The 17,440-nt window shown below is 41.5% G+C and overlaps 1 protein-coding gene across 1 annotated transcript; it reads left to right on the top strand.

The window, feature by feature from the left end:
* Window positions 1-76: 76 nt before the first annotated feature.
* Window positions 77-15,744, top strand: LOC141134118 (extracellular calcium-sensing receptor-like). Its single transcript, XM_073623703.1, has 6 exons — window positions 77-204; window positions 4,722-5,013; window positions 6,943-7,749; window positions 9,951-10,178; window positions 11,906-12,029; window positions 14,656-15,744. Exons 1-6 carry the CDS (start codon window positions 77-79, stop codon window positions 15,567-15,569), a joined length of 2,493 nt encoding a protein of 830 aa, XP_073479804.1. The 3' UTR covers window positions 15,570-15,744.
* Window positions 15,745-17,440: the final 1,696 nt, after the last annotated feature.

Genomic DNA, 17,440 nt, shown 5'->3' on the forward strand with positions numbered 1-17,440 from the left:
CATAAGTCTCTGGGTTCTGGTCCTGTCCCATATTATTAATGTACTCAACTCTAAAGACTCCCCATGCCATCTGGATATGGCTGAGCTGGAGGGAATAATACAGCCTGGAGATGTGATGATTGGCATTGTACTACCTCTTCATGTGGACAATATATTCCAGCTTAACAACTTCACCAAGAGACCACCTAGGACTACCTGCTCTAAGTAAGTGATGTCTGGGGTGAGGACTAATTTGTTACTACTGCATTTTGGCAGACATTTGAAAAGATTTTCTCTTATGCAAGCATTCTACTGTCATGCCAGAAAGAAAAAGATTAGGGGGTGGAAGCAAGGGCTTTGTTGTGGATTAATTAAAGCTTCTCCTATAAGCAAATAATTCCATGCGCTAATAAGCACAATCATAGCTCTCTTGTATAATGCCGGGAAAGCGCGCTTGTTTATCTACAAGTAACACAGACAGACGCTGGTATCACGTTGAGCTTAGCAAAATCCTGTCTACCATGATATGCTGCTTTATTTATACTGTAAACATGAATAACAAAAGAAGGTGGTGGCTTCAGAATCAGCCAGACACTTGTATTCTTTCAAAAGAACCACATGTATATATTCAAATAGAATTCCAGTAGTGACGTGTGGAGATGGTTGTGTGCAGAGCCATGCGGCAAGCTTCTTGTGAGACACAAAGTGTTTCACAATTTGAACACTACTTACATGGCTCTGAACACAATTGGGTGCACATTCCCACTGCGACCAATGACGCGAGCCGTACTCTATCATGGCTCAGTGGGCCATGATTTTTGTATGGTTATGCTATGGTTCCCATGTACTCAGATCTGTTTGCTAGGAGCGTTAACGCAGTTGCCATGAGGTGGCCAGCCTCTTGGTGAGGCATAAACAAACATCCCTAAAAGAGCAAACAGATCTGCTGTGTCCACGGGAAGGTTTCCACAGCCAATGGTCTTCCACCAATGCCTGTATGTGCGAATATGCTCGCATGAGTGTATTACAGCAAAACTGACACTGGAGGACATCTGACAACATATATTAATAAAAATTTCCACAACAACTTGAGGAATGAAAGGGATTAGGGCTGCACAGTGGCTAAGTGGTTAGCATTTCTATCTAGCAGCACTAGGTTTGTAAGCTTGAATCTCAACCATGGCACTAGCTGTATGGAGTTTGCATGCTCTCCCTGTGCCTGCGTGGGTTTCCTCTGGGTACTCCGATTTCCTCCCACACTCCAAAGACATGCTGATAGGTTAATAGCTTATATTCAAAAAGTATGCAAATTGTTTTATGTATCAACCATATCACCTAAAATAGGTTAAGGGTATAAACCCTTAGATAGGAAAACACACAGAACCAGTAGTGCATAGCATGACAAGCATGCAAACATATAACAAGACCACAAACATAAAACACAGAATATAAACAAAATCATCCGGTTGCAAAGTGTATTGACACATGGGGTACTGCCACGGCCAATGGCCGTATGACTGTATCAAAAAAAGACTTCCTAGGTGGTACTCCCTTGTGTCAACCCCTTGGAGGCTCGAGCTAATGGAGAATGCTAATATGAATGCCCGTAGTCCTGTGTGTGCAAGGTACCGGGTGTATCTTCCTCTGAGAGCAATTGCACACATGTCCATCATAATTACTGAATTATTGTGTAATCAAAGAGTGATCAGTATATTAAGATAGTGGCAACTGGGCAGGGCCCTGGAATGACAGTGTCCAAGTGCTAGAGTCAACCATAAGGTGTCTCACACCAGTCACTGGAGAATAGTGGTTAAATATGGGAACTCAGCCGCAGTGATGAATGGTGCACATCTTTAGGGTGATGACTAATCTTCTGACTCTCACAGTCTTGCTATGCATCTAAGTGAGAATGGTTGTGGATTGTGTGACCCCCCTACCACCCTATGAATGGATGCTGTGTGTGGGATCTCGCGTGGGTGGGAGACAGTTAAGGAGAGGCTGGGACTAGATGGAAGAAATGGCAGTCATAACATGGCATCAAAGCGCTCAAACTTGACAGTCTCAGCCAATGGCATCGGTACTTTAGCACTGTCTGATCAAGACTCCAGCCAGTCTCCATCTGAGTATGTCTCCACCGAGGATGCTTTTCTCCATGCTTGTCCCAGATGATCCTACTGTACAAGTTGCTGCACATGGAAAGTGACTGTGGAAGTGGAAGTGACTGCACATGGAAAGCCGGCCCTGCTGGCATCCAGAATGACGGGCGCTGGATCCACTCTGTATTAAAGTAACCTCCCCACTGTATGCTTTAGTGGCAGAATCTTATTGGTGTGAGTTTGGTAGGACCCGTTGCTTCAAATTCATGTCCTTAGCTCTTTTGTTTTATGTTGGTAGGATAATTGGTTCCTGTCTAAATTGGCCCCAGTATGTGTATGTATAAATGTGAGTTAGGAACCTTAGAATGTAAGCTCCTTGAGGGCAGGGACTGATGTGAATGTACAATATATACTGTATATGTAAAGCGCTATATAAGTTGACGGCTCTATATAAGTACCTGTAATAAATAATTAATGACAGAGACAAAGGAAAGGAGGGGGAGATAAAAGAGAGAAAATAAAGCAAGTAAGGAATGAAGAAGGGATGAAGGAGAAGAAAGGAAGCAAAAAAGGATGGATGGCTCATTGGTTGATTTCAGTTGTAGTGGAAAAAGTAGGGTTAGATTTAATGGATGACTTTAATTTGAATCTGAATTTTAATGTTAGTTTTAGTGACTTGGATTTCCAAAAGACTTCAAATGTTTTTTTGGGAGATCAAAAGGCTATTTTTGCCTTACATCTGCTTCTGCTATTTCCTGAGCACCCTTTGCTTGACAGCCCAAGATCTTACCCTTCTATCATAGAACTAGCATTTTTAAAGGGAGCAGGCCAGGTCATTTTCTAGGCCCCATCATCTCATCAGGTAGGACAGCCAAGAACCTCCCTGACCATTCTGCATAATTTTGCATCACTGGCCGCAGTGATGAATGGTGCACATCTTTAGGGTGATGACTAATCTTCTGACTCTCACAGTCTTGCTATGCATCTAAGTGAGAATGGTTGTGGATTGTGTGACCCCCCTACCACCCTATGAATGGATGCTGTGTGTGGGATCTCGCGTGGGTGGGAGACAGTTAAGGAGAGGCTGGGACTAGATGGAAGAAATGGCAGTCATAACATGGCATCAAAGCGCTCAAACTTGACAGTCTCAGCCAATGGCATCGGTACTTTAGCACTGTCTGATCAAGACTCCAGCCAGTCTCCATCTGAGTATGTCTCCACCGAGGATGCTTTTCTCCATGCTTGTCCCAGATGATCCTACTGTACAAGTTGCTGCACAGGAAAGCCCGGCCCTGTCGGTGTCTGAGATTGCGGACACTGGAACCACTCTGTAGTGGAAGTGACTGCACATGGAAAGCCGGCCCTGCTGGCATCCAGAATGACGGGCGCTGGATCCACTCTGTATTAAAGTAACCTCCCCACTGTATGCTCTTGCTCTTAGGCTTTAGTGGCAGAATCTTATTGGTGTGAGTTTGGTAGGACCCGTTGCTTCAAATTCATGTCCTTAGCTCTTTTGTTTTATGTTGGTAGGATAATTGGTTCCTGTCTAAATTGGCCCCAGTATGTGTATGTATAAATGTGAGTTAGGAACCTTAGAATGTAAGCTCCTTGAGGGCAGGGACTGATGTGAATGTACAATATATACTGTATATGTAAAGCGCTATATAAGTTGACGGCTCTATATAAGTACCTGTAATAAATAATTAATGACAGAGACAAAGGAAAGGAGGGGGAGATAAAAGAGAGAAAATAAAGCAAGTAAGGAATGAAGAAGGGATGAAGGAGAAGAAAGGAAGCAAAAAAGGATGGATGGCTCATTGGTTGATTTCAGTTGTAGTGGAAAAAGTAGGGTTAGATTTAATGGATGACTTTAATTTGAATCTGAATTTTAATGTTAGTTTTAGTGACTTGGATTTCCAAAAGACTTCAAATGTTTTTTTGGGAGATCAAAAGGCTATTTTTGCCTTACATCTGCTTCTGCTATTTCCTGAGCACCCTTTGCTTGACAGCCCAAGATCTTACCCTTCTATCATAGAACTAGCATTTTTAAAGGGAGCAGGCCAGGTCATTTTCTAGGCCCCATCATCTCATCAGGTAGGACAGCCAAGAACCTCCCTGACCATTCTGCATAATTTTGCATCACTGGCTGCTTGTTATAGGGGCTTGGATTGTTTCTTGGGGCTTGGTTTGGGTTTTATTGACTTCAATGGGACTTCCAATTTAGAAATGTTACATTTAGAAGATTAACTAATTTGTAACGAATTTAGCTGAAGCAAAACTGATCAAGCTGTTCAGAAGTTTTCTTATCTCTATTATTTGAAACGCTCAAATGCCTGATTAATTGGCCACCTAAGCATCATTATTGTGACTATATGATCTGCAAAGGTCTACAAATCTTGGTTTGTTAATATTCTTGTTTGGTAGTGTGTTGGTGGACCATATTCATACAAACATTTAAACAAAACAACTGTCAGTGAAAAACAAATGTCATATCTGATATCGCCATAACATAAGATAATAATAAACAGGGTAGGGTAGGACAAATCCCCTCCCCACCATAAAGTTTTTTCATTGACTTTGAGAAGAAGCTGAATTCATGTAATGCCTTTATTTTAAAATTTTTATGTTATATTAATTACATTGAAGGTTCAGCTTTGAGAATTTCCAACAGCTCCAAGCAATGGTGTTTGCAATAAATGAGATCGCACAGAGCCCAGCTATTCTCCCCAACATCACACTGGGCTTCCAGGCCTATGACTCCTGTATGGTGATACAGCAAAGTTTAGAAGGAATGTTACATGCACAGACAGGAAATGGAATGGCAATCCCCAATTACCGATGTCTTCCAAATGTCCCTCTAAGTGCCGTCATTGGTCACTCTGCATCTACACACTCTATACTCCTGGCTCACATTCTTGGGCTCCTCCACTATCCTCAGGTAACTTACACCAAGATTTTATTCTAAAACATAAAGAAATGCTAATAAATTCAAGTGTGTTATATAATATATCAAGCTAGAAACAACGAGACAATGAAACAAAAGAAAAAAATGCTCAGATTAATTTAAAATGAGCAAAAACGGAAAAGGCACACATGAATAATTAGATACTGTACTTCTGTGTTAGGGAACACATTTTACAGGGCTGTCTTGATACAGCAGTTTGGCTTTACTTGTTTTTATAGATGTTTGCAACAAAACCTCTGTTTTTAACTTAAGTAGTTTTTTTCTTATAATTTGTTTATTTTTTTACAGTTTTTTTTTTTTTGCTGCTTAGCTGGAAAGTGTGGAGGAGAACGTTTGTATTGCTTTGTAGATTGCCCTGCCTATGTGCACCATTCCCCTTCTACTAGTTTTAAATTAAGGTCCTGTTTACACCTGAAAAATCTGAAGCGTGATTTGAAGCTTTACCGGAATCAGTTCAATGCTTGACAGAAGGATTTCCATTATACTAAAAGGTGCCAGTTAACATGTGAGCATAGTGTTGTTTAAAGCTTGTCACTTAAAAAATAATTTGGGGCAGATTTGCGCTTTTTGGCCCCCAAAAGTAAAGGGAAATGCCCCAAAAATAATGCAAAAAAAACACACATATTGTGCTTTTGCTTACCTAGCTTTTTATTGGCTATAAATGCAATTAAAAAGGTCAAGCCTTCTGTTAAAAAAAAAAAAAAAAAAAGGCTCAAGCCTGAAATTCATGCAAAAATGCCTGTACAAAAACACCAAAAAATCAACCAAAGATACTCAAGTGAGAATAAAGCTGTTATGAAGCCGGTGCAGAACATATTTTCTTAATGGGTGGTACGTTGAGTTGAGTTAAACCTCTAATTATGCATATGAAAAGTCTAGACACCCTCAGATCTATAAACTAAAAAGTTATTTTTGAAGATATTAAAAATGATGCAATGTAAAGAAAACAAACTAATTATATTAGATTTAAATGCCCTAAAATCAATTTCTAACACGTTTCATCATAAGTAATTGGTTATGATGAAACTTGGTGGGAAGGGCTTTTGGGGAAGTCACTTCTGACCCATGGAGTGCACGGCGACGCTGCGATTTGGGTTTTTAAGCTGTTCCATTTCTATGTATATGTAAGTGTATTGATTGTAAGGCATTTTAATCTAATAAATATTACTACACTATGGTAGCTTTCCCCTTTTCATCCTTTACATTTGTCTGAGCATTGTGGTTCACAAAAAGAAGTGGTACTGACCAAGACCTTGCACATGGAGTTAATTTATGTTGCCTTAGATGAGAGATCTCCTGGATATGAAGTATATCCATGCTACATCAGCAGAGGGATTCCAGAGCCCTGGGAGAGATCCATGAGTGGAGATAAAGAGATACTTGCTTGACTCTTTTGCTAGCGCTCACAGTCATATAGCTCCAGTGACTGTGGGAGCACAGAAGGGGGGTCACGGAGTGCTCATACATACAAGCACGGATGTACTGATCTCTGCATCATATTTGATTGACTTTTTCAAGCACGGAGCATGCTATAGCATGGATTGAAACTAAATAGAGGCATTATTGTAATTAATCACGATTTACTGTTAAATGTCACAATCCTAATTTATTAAATTTTTATTCATTAATTTGAATATACAGGAGAGCTCTCTAATTGTTGGTATAATTGTACAAGTAGCAACAGAAACTTGTGAACAGCAGATGTCCAAGCAAATAATTTATGGTGGTTGGTTATCACCAGTTTATTTTACAATTTATTTTTTTACATAGGGCAGGCACATTTGGTTTTTTAAATAGATTCTAAACTTAAAGATTATTATATTTAATTGTCTTGTCACAGAATTTTATTTGGAAAATTTTATGGGTCTTGGTCATTTTCATAAACATTTTTTTTTCCAACAGATCAGCCATTTTTCTACAAGTCCTCTCCTCAGTAACAGAAGAAAGTTCCCTTCTTTCTTCAGAAACGTTCCTAGTGATGCTTTTCAATCTAGGGGTATCGCCCAGCTATTGTTACATTTTGGCTGGACATGGGTGGGCCTGCTGGGTATAGACAATGATTATGGACAGCAAGGCATTCAGCTTGTCAAACAAGAAATTGCCAAGACTGGGGCATGTGTGGCTTTTACTGAAAACATTCCCTCCAATCAACCTGACCGAAATGCCCCACATATTGTCAATGTCATTAAAGAGTCATTAGCAATGGTGGTGGTTGTCTTCTCCAAGGACATTGATTTCGCTCCGATATCGCTCGAGATGATAAGGCAGAATGTTACCCAAAGAGTATTTGTGGCCAGTGAAGCTTGGGCAACATCTGCCCTCTTCTCTGTGGGAACCCTTGCCCAGTTTGTTTCTGGAACAATTGGATTAGCTCTTCCCAGTGGGGCAATCATGGGATTGAAGAAGTTCCTTAACAAAGTCCACCCCTCTTCGCCCTTGGGAGGGAAGTGGGTGAAGATCCTCTGGGAGAAAACTTTCAATTGTGCTTTAGTAAACCAAAGCAATGTTACGAGTGTTCCAAACACCTCAGTTAAGTTTTGTAGCGGTGAGGAGAGCCTCGAAAGAGTTCAGAACAGCTTCACTGATGTCTCCAACTTGCGAGTCACCTACAGTGCTTACATGGCTGTACAGATTGTCGCCAAAGCTTTAAAAGACCTGAGAAGTTGCTCCAACAAATGTGCCAGTGTTTCAAATTTCTATCCATGGCAGGTAACAAACATATTTTATTTGCAGGTGACTTTTAAAGTTGACAAGATGCCATTTATTTACTAAAACAAAATGTACTTGAAATGTAAGCACCCAAAACAAGCTGGGTGTTTTTTTCAGTATGAAGGAATGCGGGAACATGACTAGCAGGAGGGTGAGTCAGTCAACCATAAGTGTTTTTTAAGGCTAAGTTCACCTTTTCCAGAAAATGCATTCAAAGGGCCTCAATAGATTTTAAACATCTATGCAGCTTTGTAAAATGATCATTAATTTTATTGTTTTACCTGTAGGCCATGTGGGTCCCCTCAGAAGCCCACATCTTGACTTGTTGCTAGGACATGAAAACCAGTGGATGCTCGCTCCCAGCCTAGCAATGAGGCAGGGGGACGTGGAGTTGCTAACTAAGAGTTTATTAGCCAGACTTCTGAGGGCACCCAAATGGCCTACAGGTAAAACAATAAAATTCATGGTCATTTTAAAAAGTGGCACAGATTTTTACTATCTATTTGGGTCCCATTGACTGCATGGGCTCTTTTCTGGAAAAGGTGAACTTAGTCTTTTACTATGTATGGCATAAATCTATACTTAAACGCAATATTTTGAGAAAAATACAAAAAAAAGAAAAAAAGGGGCACACTGGATGGACCACTTTTTCTTTTTTACAACTCTTCTATGTATTAATGGTTCCTTAACGGGCAAATTATTTACAACCCAATTCTCTGCTATAAATTCAAAACATGTTTTCAAATATAGTTATCGTAATTATGTGAAATCTACTTTTAAATTAACCACTGATGATAAGCAGGTTTGCTGGAGTAAGAATAAACCAAAATTATTTCCACCATTTTACATTCACACACCATCTTTTCAGTGGTGGGCAAAATGTTCATAAAGCCTAGAAAACATTCCAAGTCACCATGAGGTTCTCTCACCCTTAGCAACAGTCAATTTGCAGGAATTATACAGTTTAATACATCCCTATATGAAAATAAAACAACCAAAGAAATGCGGCCAGACTTTACTGGTACAACTGAGACCACACAACTGTTAAAGTCTTAACAAAGTTTTATTGTTTGCACATATGTATAAAAAGATATAATAGATCATACACAAAACTAAATCCATCAACTCTAGCCAAGGTATATTGCAATGCTAGCACACCGCTCACTCCCACCCATAGCCATGCCCCCAACATGTTTCATCCACAGCAGAGCTTAATTATGGGGATCATTTCCATGAGTGAAACATGTTGGGGGCATGGCTTTGGGTGGGGGTAAGTGGTGTGCTGTTATTCCAATAAACCTTGGCAGGAGAGGAATGTCCTTGGTATTTGGGTGGTGGACTACAGTGGAGAAAAAGTGCATTTCAGGGCCTTGACAGTTGGCACCTGGCTGACTGCAGGAAATTGAGGAACATCCAGTCTAATGACTAGCTAGGGTCACGGGAAATGGAGTGACAATTGCTGTTGTTCAGCCCAGAAGAGGACCAGTGGTACTGGATGCAGGAAGAATCTGGGGACAGTTCTGGAGCATAGAGAAAGTAGAAATTGACACATTATTGTTTAAATCAGGAGGGGGGCTTAATAGTAAAAAAAAAATCACTGTATGGTTAAAGAGTGTAACAAGAGTGTATAAATCATAGGCAGACTGAATTGCTAATTAAACCAATAAAAGAAAAAAAGTTCACATGTATGTTAGCAATGTAACTCTTTGGTCTCAGTAGTTTAACATCAGCTGGACCACAGGTAGTTTATATTTTGTTTTCACATATATTAAAGTATAACTAAAGTCAAAACTTTTTTTTTTCCATTTTGGATAGAGGGATTAATCAATGTCGATTTTTATTGCTGTCTGTGTCTCGGTTAGGGAGATTTATCCTCTCTATTTGTCCTCTTTACTATTAACATTGAAAGTGAAAGTAAAAGAAAATACCACATTTTGGGTAGTCCCCAGAAAAGTAATAGAGAGGAAATCTTTCAATGGGGACCTGGGGATCTCCGAGAGCTTCTCTTAATTTGCAGGGATTTCCTCTCATTTCCTGTTTTGGCTATGGGACAGGAAGTTAAGGCACGTCTCTCTATTGGGACAAAGAGGGCAAAAATAAACCTTAAAGGGGTTATAATCCTTTCTTACTTTAAACAAACAAAAAAATCATGGTCATGAAGTTCATTGCTAAAACATTTGTTTCTATCTTTGACCTCACAGCTTCTGAACTACATGAAGAAAGTCAGGGTGAAACTGAGCAGTGGCAGAGAGCTCTTCTTTGATGAGAATGGTGATCCACCAGCAGTCTATGACATTGTGAACTGGCAGCTGAACCCAGAAGATTCCATACGTCACGTAAAGGTTGGCAGTTATGACACAGCAGAAGTTCCTGGTCAACTGTTTAGTGTCAACACCAGCATGATATGGTGGCCCACTGGAGATCAACAGGTGTGTTCATACTAACTACATTGCCATCCATGCATTTGAATTACACACATTAAGGTTTATTTACTAAAGGCAAATCCACTTTGCACTACAAGTGCATTTGGAAGTGCAGTCACTGTAGATCTGAGGGGGACATGCAAGGAAAATAAAAAACAGCATTTTTGCTTGCACATGATTGGATGATAGAAATCAGCAGAGCTTCCCCTCATTTCAGATCTTCCCCTCAGATCTACAGTGACTGCACTTCCAAGTGCACTTGTAGTGCAAAGTGGATTTGCCTTTAGTAAATCAACCCCACTGCCAATTACCGTATTTATCGGCGTATAACACGCACCGGCGTATAACACGCACCTCAATTTAGGAGGGAATTTTAAGGAAAAAAAACTTTTAGGAGGGAAGTTGAAGGGGAAAAAACTTACATTTAAATGCCCATCATTGCAGCCTTCTCAGTGCAGCCATGTCAGTGCAGCCTTGCCAGTGCAGCCATGTCAGTGCAGCCATGTCAGTGCAGCCTTGCCAGTGCAGCCATGTCAGTGCAGCCATGTCAGTGCAGCCTTGTCAGTGCAGCCTTGCTAGTGCAGCCATGTCAGTGCAGCCATGTCAGTGCAGCCATGTCAGTGCAGCCTTCCCCAGTGTCCAGTCCAGCCTTGCCCCAGTCCAGCCTTGCCCCAGTGCAGTCTTGCTGAAGCCTCTGAGCTTCAAAATCGCCGACCGCGATTTGAAAATGGCGCCGCCGGCGCCGAAATACACAGAGCCGGTCCTCGGCTCTTCTCGGCGGCTCTCGTTTACTTTCGGTTCCACTCGGACGGTGAGCGGAGCTATCCGAAACTAGCCGAGTATACTCGGCTAGGTTCGGGCGGCGCTCGAGTGAAACCGAAAGCCGCCGAGAAGAGCCGAGGACCGGCACTGTGTATTTCGGCGCCGGCGGCGCCATTTTCAAATCGCGGTCAGCGATTTTTTCGTTCTGGATCGCAGGGGATCAGCGTATAACACGCACCCGCGATTTTCCCCTGATTTTAAGGGGAAAAAAGTGCGTGTTATACGCCGATAAATACGGTATGCATTTTCCGATTATGACCAGTTTCGATGGCCCTTTATGTGATACAGGGGTTCGGACAGACTTTGCTGTTGACTAGGGCTTTCTGCTACCCTATGGAGGAGTTTGATTATGGGTGTTTAAAGGGGGAAAGGGGGAAAGGGGGGAGGGGGTAAAAATAGATGTGTTCAAACCACAAACACCTCCTATTAAATACATGGCAAGAATATGCACTCAAGCCTACATTTCAGCCTTTGCAAAAAATAACTCTATAGCCAGTCTTTGTACAGTTTTTTGCGGTGGTCACATAAAGGCCAATGTCATGCGTAGTCTTCTTCTTCTCTGGGCAATAGGCTGGGTCTACTGATGTATCCAAGATGTGGGGAAAAACATATCTCTGCTTTAACCCTGGAGGCAGTGTCAGCTCTGTTCCTGAGCTGAGTGCGATGAAGTAATTGATTAAGTAATACAGATTTATCATTCCTCTTAAGGAAATCCAGGATTCCCAGTAGCACTGGCAGGTTCAGCAAGTTAACAACCTGAAATTAAGGGGAAGTATGAATATACTGTGAAATGTATTGTCTTCTATAGCCAAAGCAATGAATCCATACATCAATTTTGTTTTTCGTTTTGAAATTCTGCTTTATCTTTAGTAGTTAAAATAACAGACGTCTTGTGGTTGGTATACCACCAGGTTCCCCGTTCAGTCTGCAGTGAAAGCTGTCCACCGGGATTTCGTAAGGCTACTAGGAGGGGACAACCTCTCTGTTGCTTTCAGTGTGTACCTTGTCCCCCGGGAGAGATCTCCAACCAGTCAGGTAAATAATTTTAAGGTCTCAAATTGGGTCAAGCTTGGAAGAACGTGCACAAGAGTTACATTCAAAAATCACTACTGTGATCTTGAAAGCATTACATTGCTTTTCACTGCTCATGAACAGGACCAATAATGAATGGCACAAAAACATGCCCTCTATGTCTACCATCATGTTATAGGATTACTACTAAGGCCCCTCATTTACAGCTTACCATTGCAACCCTCATCGCCAGCCCTTCTCTCCACCCCTTTGGCACAGCTTAATTTTTTACCCCTCATCCCTCACTCCCCTCTGTACCCCCCTACACCTGCTTTCCACAGTTGACCTCTGTATTCTCTTTGACAGCTCACCCATGCACCCCTCTTCCATAGCTGACCTCTGCACCCCTCTTTCATAGTTCACCCATGCACCATTGCATCGATCTTCCACTGCTCGCTTGCCTTCTTCTCTGTTGACACCCACAATTACTGTATACATTGGGTGTTCAGGCAGCTGCCTATATAGTGCACATTACCTGCTCTCTGGCTCCATGACCTATCCACAGCTTTTCTAATTGCAACTAGGTAGATAGCTTCAGGGATAACATTGAAAGTTAGCATGGAATGTCTGCATGGTGTGCATGGCTGGCAGACTCTGAATGCCTGGCAGTGGTAGCACCCTGCAGTAACAGGCCATCTTCCTGAGGTGAAAGTCTAATGCCCCGTACACACGGTCGGACATTGATCGGACATTCCGACAACAAAATCCATGGATTTTTTCCGACGGATGTTGGCTCAAACTTGTCTTGCATACACAAGGTCACACAAAGTTGCCGGAAAATCCGATCATTCTGAACGCGGTGACGTAAAACACATATGTCGGGACTATAAACGGGGCAGTAGCCAATAGCTTTCGTCTCTTAATTTATTCTGAGCATGCATGGCACTTTGTGCGTCGGATTTGTGTACACACGATCGGAATTTTGGACAACGGATTTTGTTGTCGGAAAATTTTATAGCAAGCTCTCAAACTTTGTGTGTCGGAAATTCCGATGGAAAATGTGTGATGGAGCCCACACACGGTCGGAATTTCCGACAACAAGGTCCTATCACACATTTTCCATCAGAAAATCCGACCGTGTGTACGGGACATAACAGTTTGAGATATACTTTAATTAAATACAGGTCTCTATTAGACATGTGCACACTGAAATATTTTGTTTCGGATTTTGTTTTCGTCCGAAAAATACATTTATTTAGTAACTCCCGAAATTCGTTTTTATTTATTTTGTTTCGTTAAAAAATGCATTCGTCCAAAAATCCAAAATAATTAAGACTGAATCTGTCATTGAAGGCTTATGGTGTCTGTCGAATGTTGTAAGAAGATTCGACGGAGCAGCTAAATTGTACGACGCCGCAATTGTACATTTCCGGTCGAATGTTCCGCCTACAAGCTATAGTAGAATTCTAATGTTGTATGACACTAGTAATAATTATATTTATTAATTATTATTACTAGTCAACCAACATTAGAATTCTTCTATAGCCTATGGGCGGAGCATTTGACCATAAATGTCCACTCGTGGCGACTGCTTCGTAAAGTCTTCATGTCGAATCTTTTCTCTCATGTCGAATAATCTTGGATTAATAGAGTTAGGTTAGGCACATTCGACCTTTTTTTACTATTTCCTCTATAATGTCAAATCTTTTCTCTCTATGTCAAATCTTTTCTCTCTATGTCAAATCTCTTCTCTCTATGTAGAATAATCTTGGACTAATAGAGCTAAGGTTAGGCACATTCAACCACAGGTTCGATGGACACAGATCGCTATTGTCAGCGTCATGTCGAATTTCCTATCTATATCAAACTGTTGTCTCAACGAAAACGAAAATAAAGCATTTGTTTATGTCGGATCTTTTGGTTTTTGGATTTTGCACGTTCGTTATCGTTTGTTAAAACGATAAGTAAATACCCGAAATTCGGATGAAAATGCATTTGGAGGAAAACGAATGCACATGTCTAGTCACTACTTAACTGTTAAAGTGGTTGTAAACCCTTACATATACCCACTGAAGTGACTAGCCACAGGTGATACACAGAGATTAAACAAATCATCCTACATAAGTGATACCTGTTTATCTGCAGCCCTCTCTTCTCTATAGCCTTCTAATACACACAGATCAGAAGCTGTTTTTCAAATCCAGCAGGCAGGGCGCAGAGATCTGACATCACACATTGAGGAGTGTAATCTGAGACCTGAGAAGAGGGAATGGACACCCCCTCTACACAGTCTCACAGGGAAACGTGCAACTGAAGCTGTCAATCACCTTCTGTGCTTTAACAGATGTATTTAGCACCAAATCAGAGAGATGGTCTTGGGCGGAGTGTATAGTGTAAATACTGTTTACTGCTTTTGATTTATCTCCCAGAAGTATGCAGAGATGTTACCTTTATTTTATCTCCTAAAATAGTTTTTTTTGTTGAACATATGAATATGTGCCCTCCTGTGTTAATTTGGAGCTGTTGGAACATTTTTCAAATATGAACTATTGACATGATTCTTCATGTTTTATTTGCTTTGCTGTATTTTAATGATTACAGATTATATTCAGATTGCAGATATATCTTCTAGTATTGATCTTTTTTTCAGATTCTGTTGATTGTTTTAAGTGTCCATGGGATCATTGGCCAAATTCCCAGAAATCCTTGTGTCTTCCTAAAACCATTGAGTTCCTATCTTATGAAGATCCACTTGGTGCAACATTAGCCATGACCGCCATCATCTCCACTTTGGTTCCTAGTGCCATGCTGAGACTTTTTGTCAAGTATAAAACCAGCCCCATAGTGAAAGCCAACAACTACAATCTGAGCTGCCTTCTCCTTCTCTCCTTGACTCTTTGTTTCTTTTGTTCTTTGGCTTTCATTGGACCTCCCCAGAAAGAGACGTGTCTCCTAAGACATTCTGCATTTGGCATGATTTTCACTCTTTGTATTTCTTGCATCTTGGCCAAAACCATCATGGTAGTCTTTGCCTTCATGGCCACCAAACCTGGTAGCAAATTGAGGAGATGGACAAGTCCTTGGGTTTCATTTCTGATAATATCCATCTGTTCCCTTTTACAACTAATTTTGTGTATCTCTTGGCAGTCGCTTGCCCCTCCATTTCCAGAACTTAGTACTAGATACCAGTTGAGGTTTATAAGCTTTGAGTGCAATGAAGGTTCAGTCATTGCCTTCTGGGCCATGTTGGGGTATCTTAGTCTCTTAGCCTTCATTAGTTTCCTTGTGGCCTTTCTGGCTAGGAGGCTTCCTGATAGCTTCAATGAGGCCCAGTATATTACTTTTAGCATGTTGGCCTTCCTCAGTGTTTGGATTGCTTTCATTCCAGCGTACCTTAGTGCTCAGGGGAAGTACACGGTGGCCATGGAAATTTTTGCCATACTGTCTTCTAGTTGGGCATTGCTGATTTGTATGTTTTTTCCCAAATGTTTTATAATTTTGTACAGACCAGACATGAACTCCAGGGAATATCTAATGAGGAAACCCTATCTAGCGCATCAATAAAAATTAAAGAGTAACTCCGCTTTTGTTGGGAAAAAAAAACATTTCCCTTTGGGTGATCTATGTACATTATGTAAAAAGTATAAGTACACAACCTTATATGTCAAAGGTTCTTAATATAACACAATCGGAATGTCATACAATAAAAGTGAAAATCAGTATATCCACATCCAATACTAGTGAAAAAAGGAAGAAAAAGTCCAATTGTTCGTGCATGAATCTATCCACGGCCAGTGTAGCCACCCCCTATTCAGGCGTCCGGCCCCTTTTTCGGGCGCTGGGTGCCTGAATTACAGCAGCGGGGGGTGTTTTTGAAGCACCTGATTAGAGCCATAAGCTCTAATAGGCTTCAAAAAAGGTGCACTGCATATGATGGGTACAGTTGGCTGCATATTATGGGCACAGTTGGGTGCATATGATGGGCACTGGTGGCTGCATTTGCTGGCCACAGGATCTGCATATGATGGGCACAGTGGCTGCATATGATGGGCACAGTTGGCTGCATTTGATGGCACAGTGGCTGCATATGATGGGCACTGGTGGCTGCATTTGCTGGCCACAGGATCTGCATATGATGGGCATGGTGGCTGCATATGATGGGCACAGTTGGCTGCATATGATGGGCAGAGTGGCTGCATTTGCTGGCTACAGGATCTGCATATGATGGGCACAGTGGCTGCATATGATGGGCACAGTTGGCTGCATTTGATGGCACAGTGGCTGCCTATGATGGGCACAGTGGCTACATTTGATGGCACAGTGGCTGCATATGATGGGTACAGTGGCTGCATATGATGGGCACAGTGAGGGTGCAATTGATGTTTTTGTTTCAGTATTTTTCAGAATTTTCAAAAATTTTGAGCAGCCCCTGCTGGCATTATCAATATTCCTGAATTTTATGTGAAAACGTCAAGAGCCCACCAACACTTTGGGGTTGATTTACTAAGGTTGGTGAGTGCAAAATCTGGTGCAGTTGTGCATGGTATCCAATAAGCTCCTAGCTTCAGCTTGTTCAATTAAGCTTTGATAAATAAAACCAGGAAGCTGGTTGGTTTCTCTGCAGAGCTGCAGCAGATTTTGCACTCTCCAGATTATTAAATCGACCCCTCTAGGTTTAACCACTTGCCTACTAGGCACTTTTGCCCCCTTTCTGCCCAGGCCAATTTTTTAGCTATCAGAGCTATAGCACTTGCGCGGTCATGCAACACTGTGCCCAAAATTTTCATCAATTTTTTCACACAAATAGATCTTTCTTTGGTTGTAATTAATCACCACTCTTTTTTTTTTTTTTTTTTTTACTAAGCCCTGGTTCACACTGGAGTGTTTTGACATGCGATGTGACATGTCATATCGCATGACAAATCGGTCGCAATTGCCGTCAATGGCACCGTCCTGCATCTGCCGCACTGCACCGATTTCAAAAAGTAGTTTCTGTACTCACTTTTGCGATTTCGGGCTGAGATTTTCATTGACATCTGTGCAGAAACATCTGGGCCGAAATCCGGACTGACATGCGGGAATGAAATTTGCGAGCGCAGCTGAACTCGCACGGCTTTATTCCCACAGCTCAGTGTGAACCTGGGCTTAACAAACGAAAAAAGACTGAATATTTTGAAAAAGAAAACCTTTTCATAGTTTGTTATAAAGTTTTGCAAACAGGTAATTTTTCTCCTTCACTGATGTGCACTGATGAGGTGGCACTGGTGGGCACTGCTGAGGCTGCACTGATAGGTGGCACTGATGGGCACCGATAGGTGGCATTGATGGGCAGTGATGGGCACTGATAGGCAGCACTGATGGGCTACACTGATGAGGAGGCACTGTTGGGCACAGATTGGAAGAACTGGTGGGCACTGTTGGGACTGCACTGATAA

The sequence above is a fragment of the Aquarana catesbeiana genome, linkage group LG03 (assembly GCF_042186555.1).
Source record: "Aquarana catesbeiana isolate 2022-GZ linkage group LG03, ASM4218655v1, whole genome shotgun sequence".
NCBI classification, from domain to species: Eukaryota; Metazoa; Chordata; class Amphibia; order Anura; family Ranidae; genus Aquarana; species Aquarana catesbeiana.

Excerpts from the sequence above, each read along its gene's own strand:
- LOC141134118 (XM_073623703.1), top strand. The coding sequence starts at position 77 with ATGGCTGAGCTGGAGGGAATAATACAGCCTGGAGATGTGATGATTGGC. Across the intron at positions 205-4,721 it reads CCTAGGACTACCTGCTCTAA|GTTCAGCTTTGAGAATTTCC; the intron begins GTAAGTGATGTC and ends ATTACATTGAAG. Across the intron at positions 10,179-11,905 it reads GGCCCACTGGAGATCAACAG|GTTCCCCGTTCAGTCTGCAG; the intron begins GTGTGTTCATAC and ends GTATACCACCAG.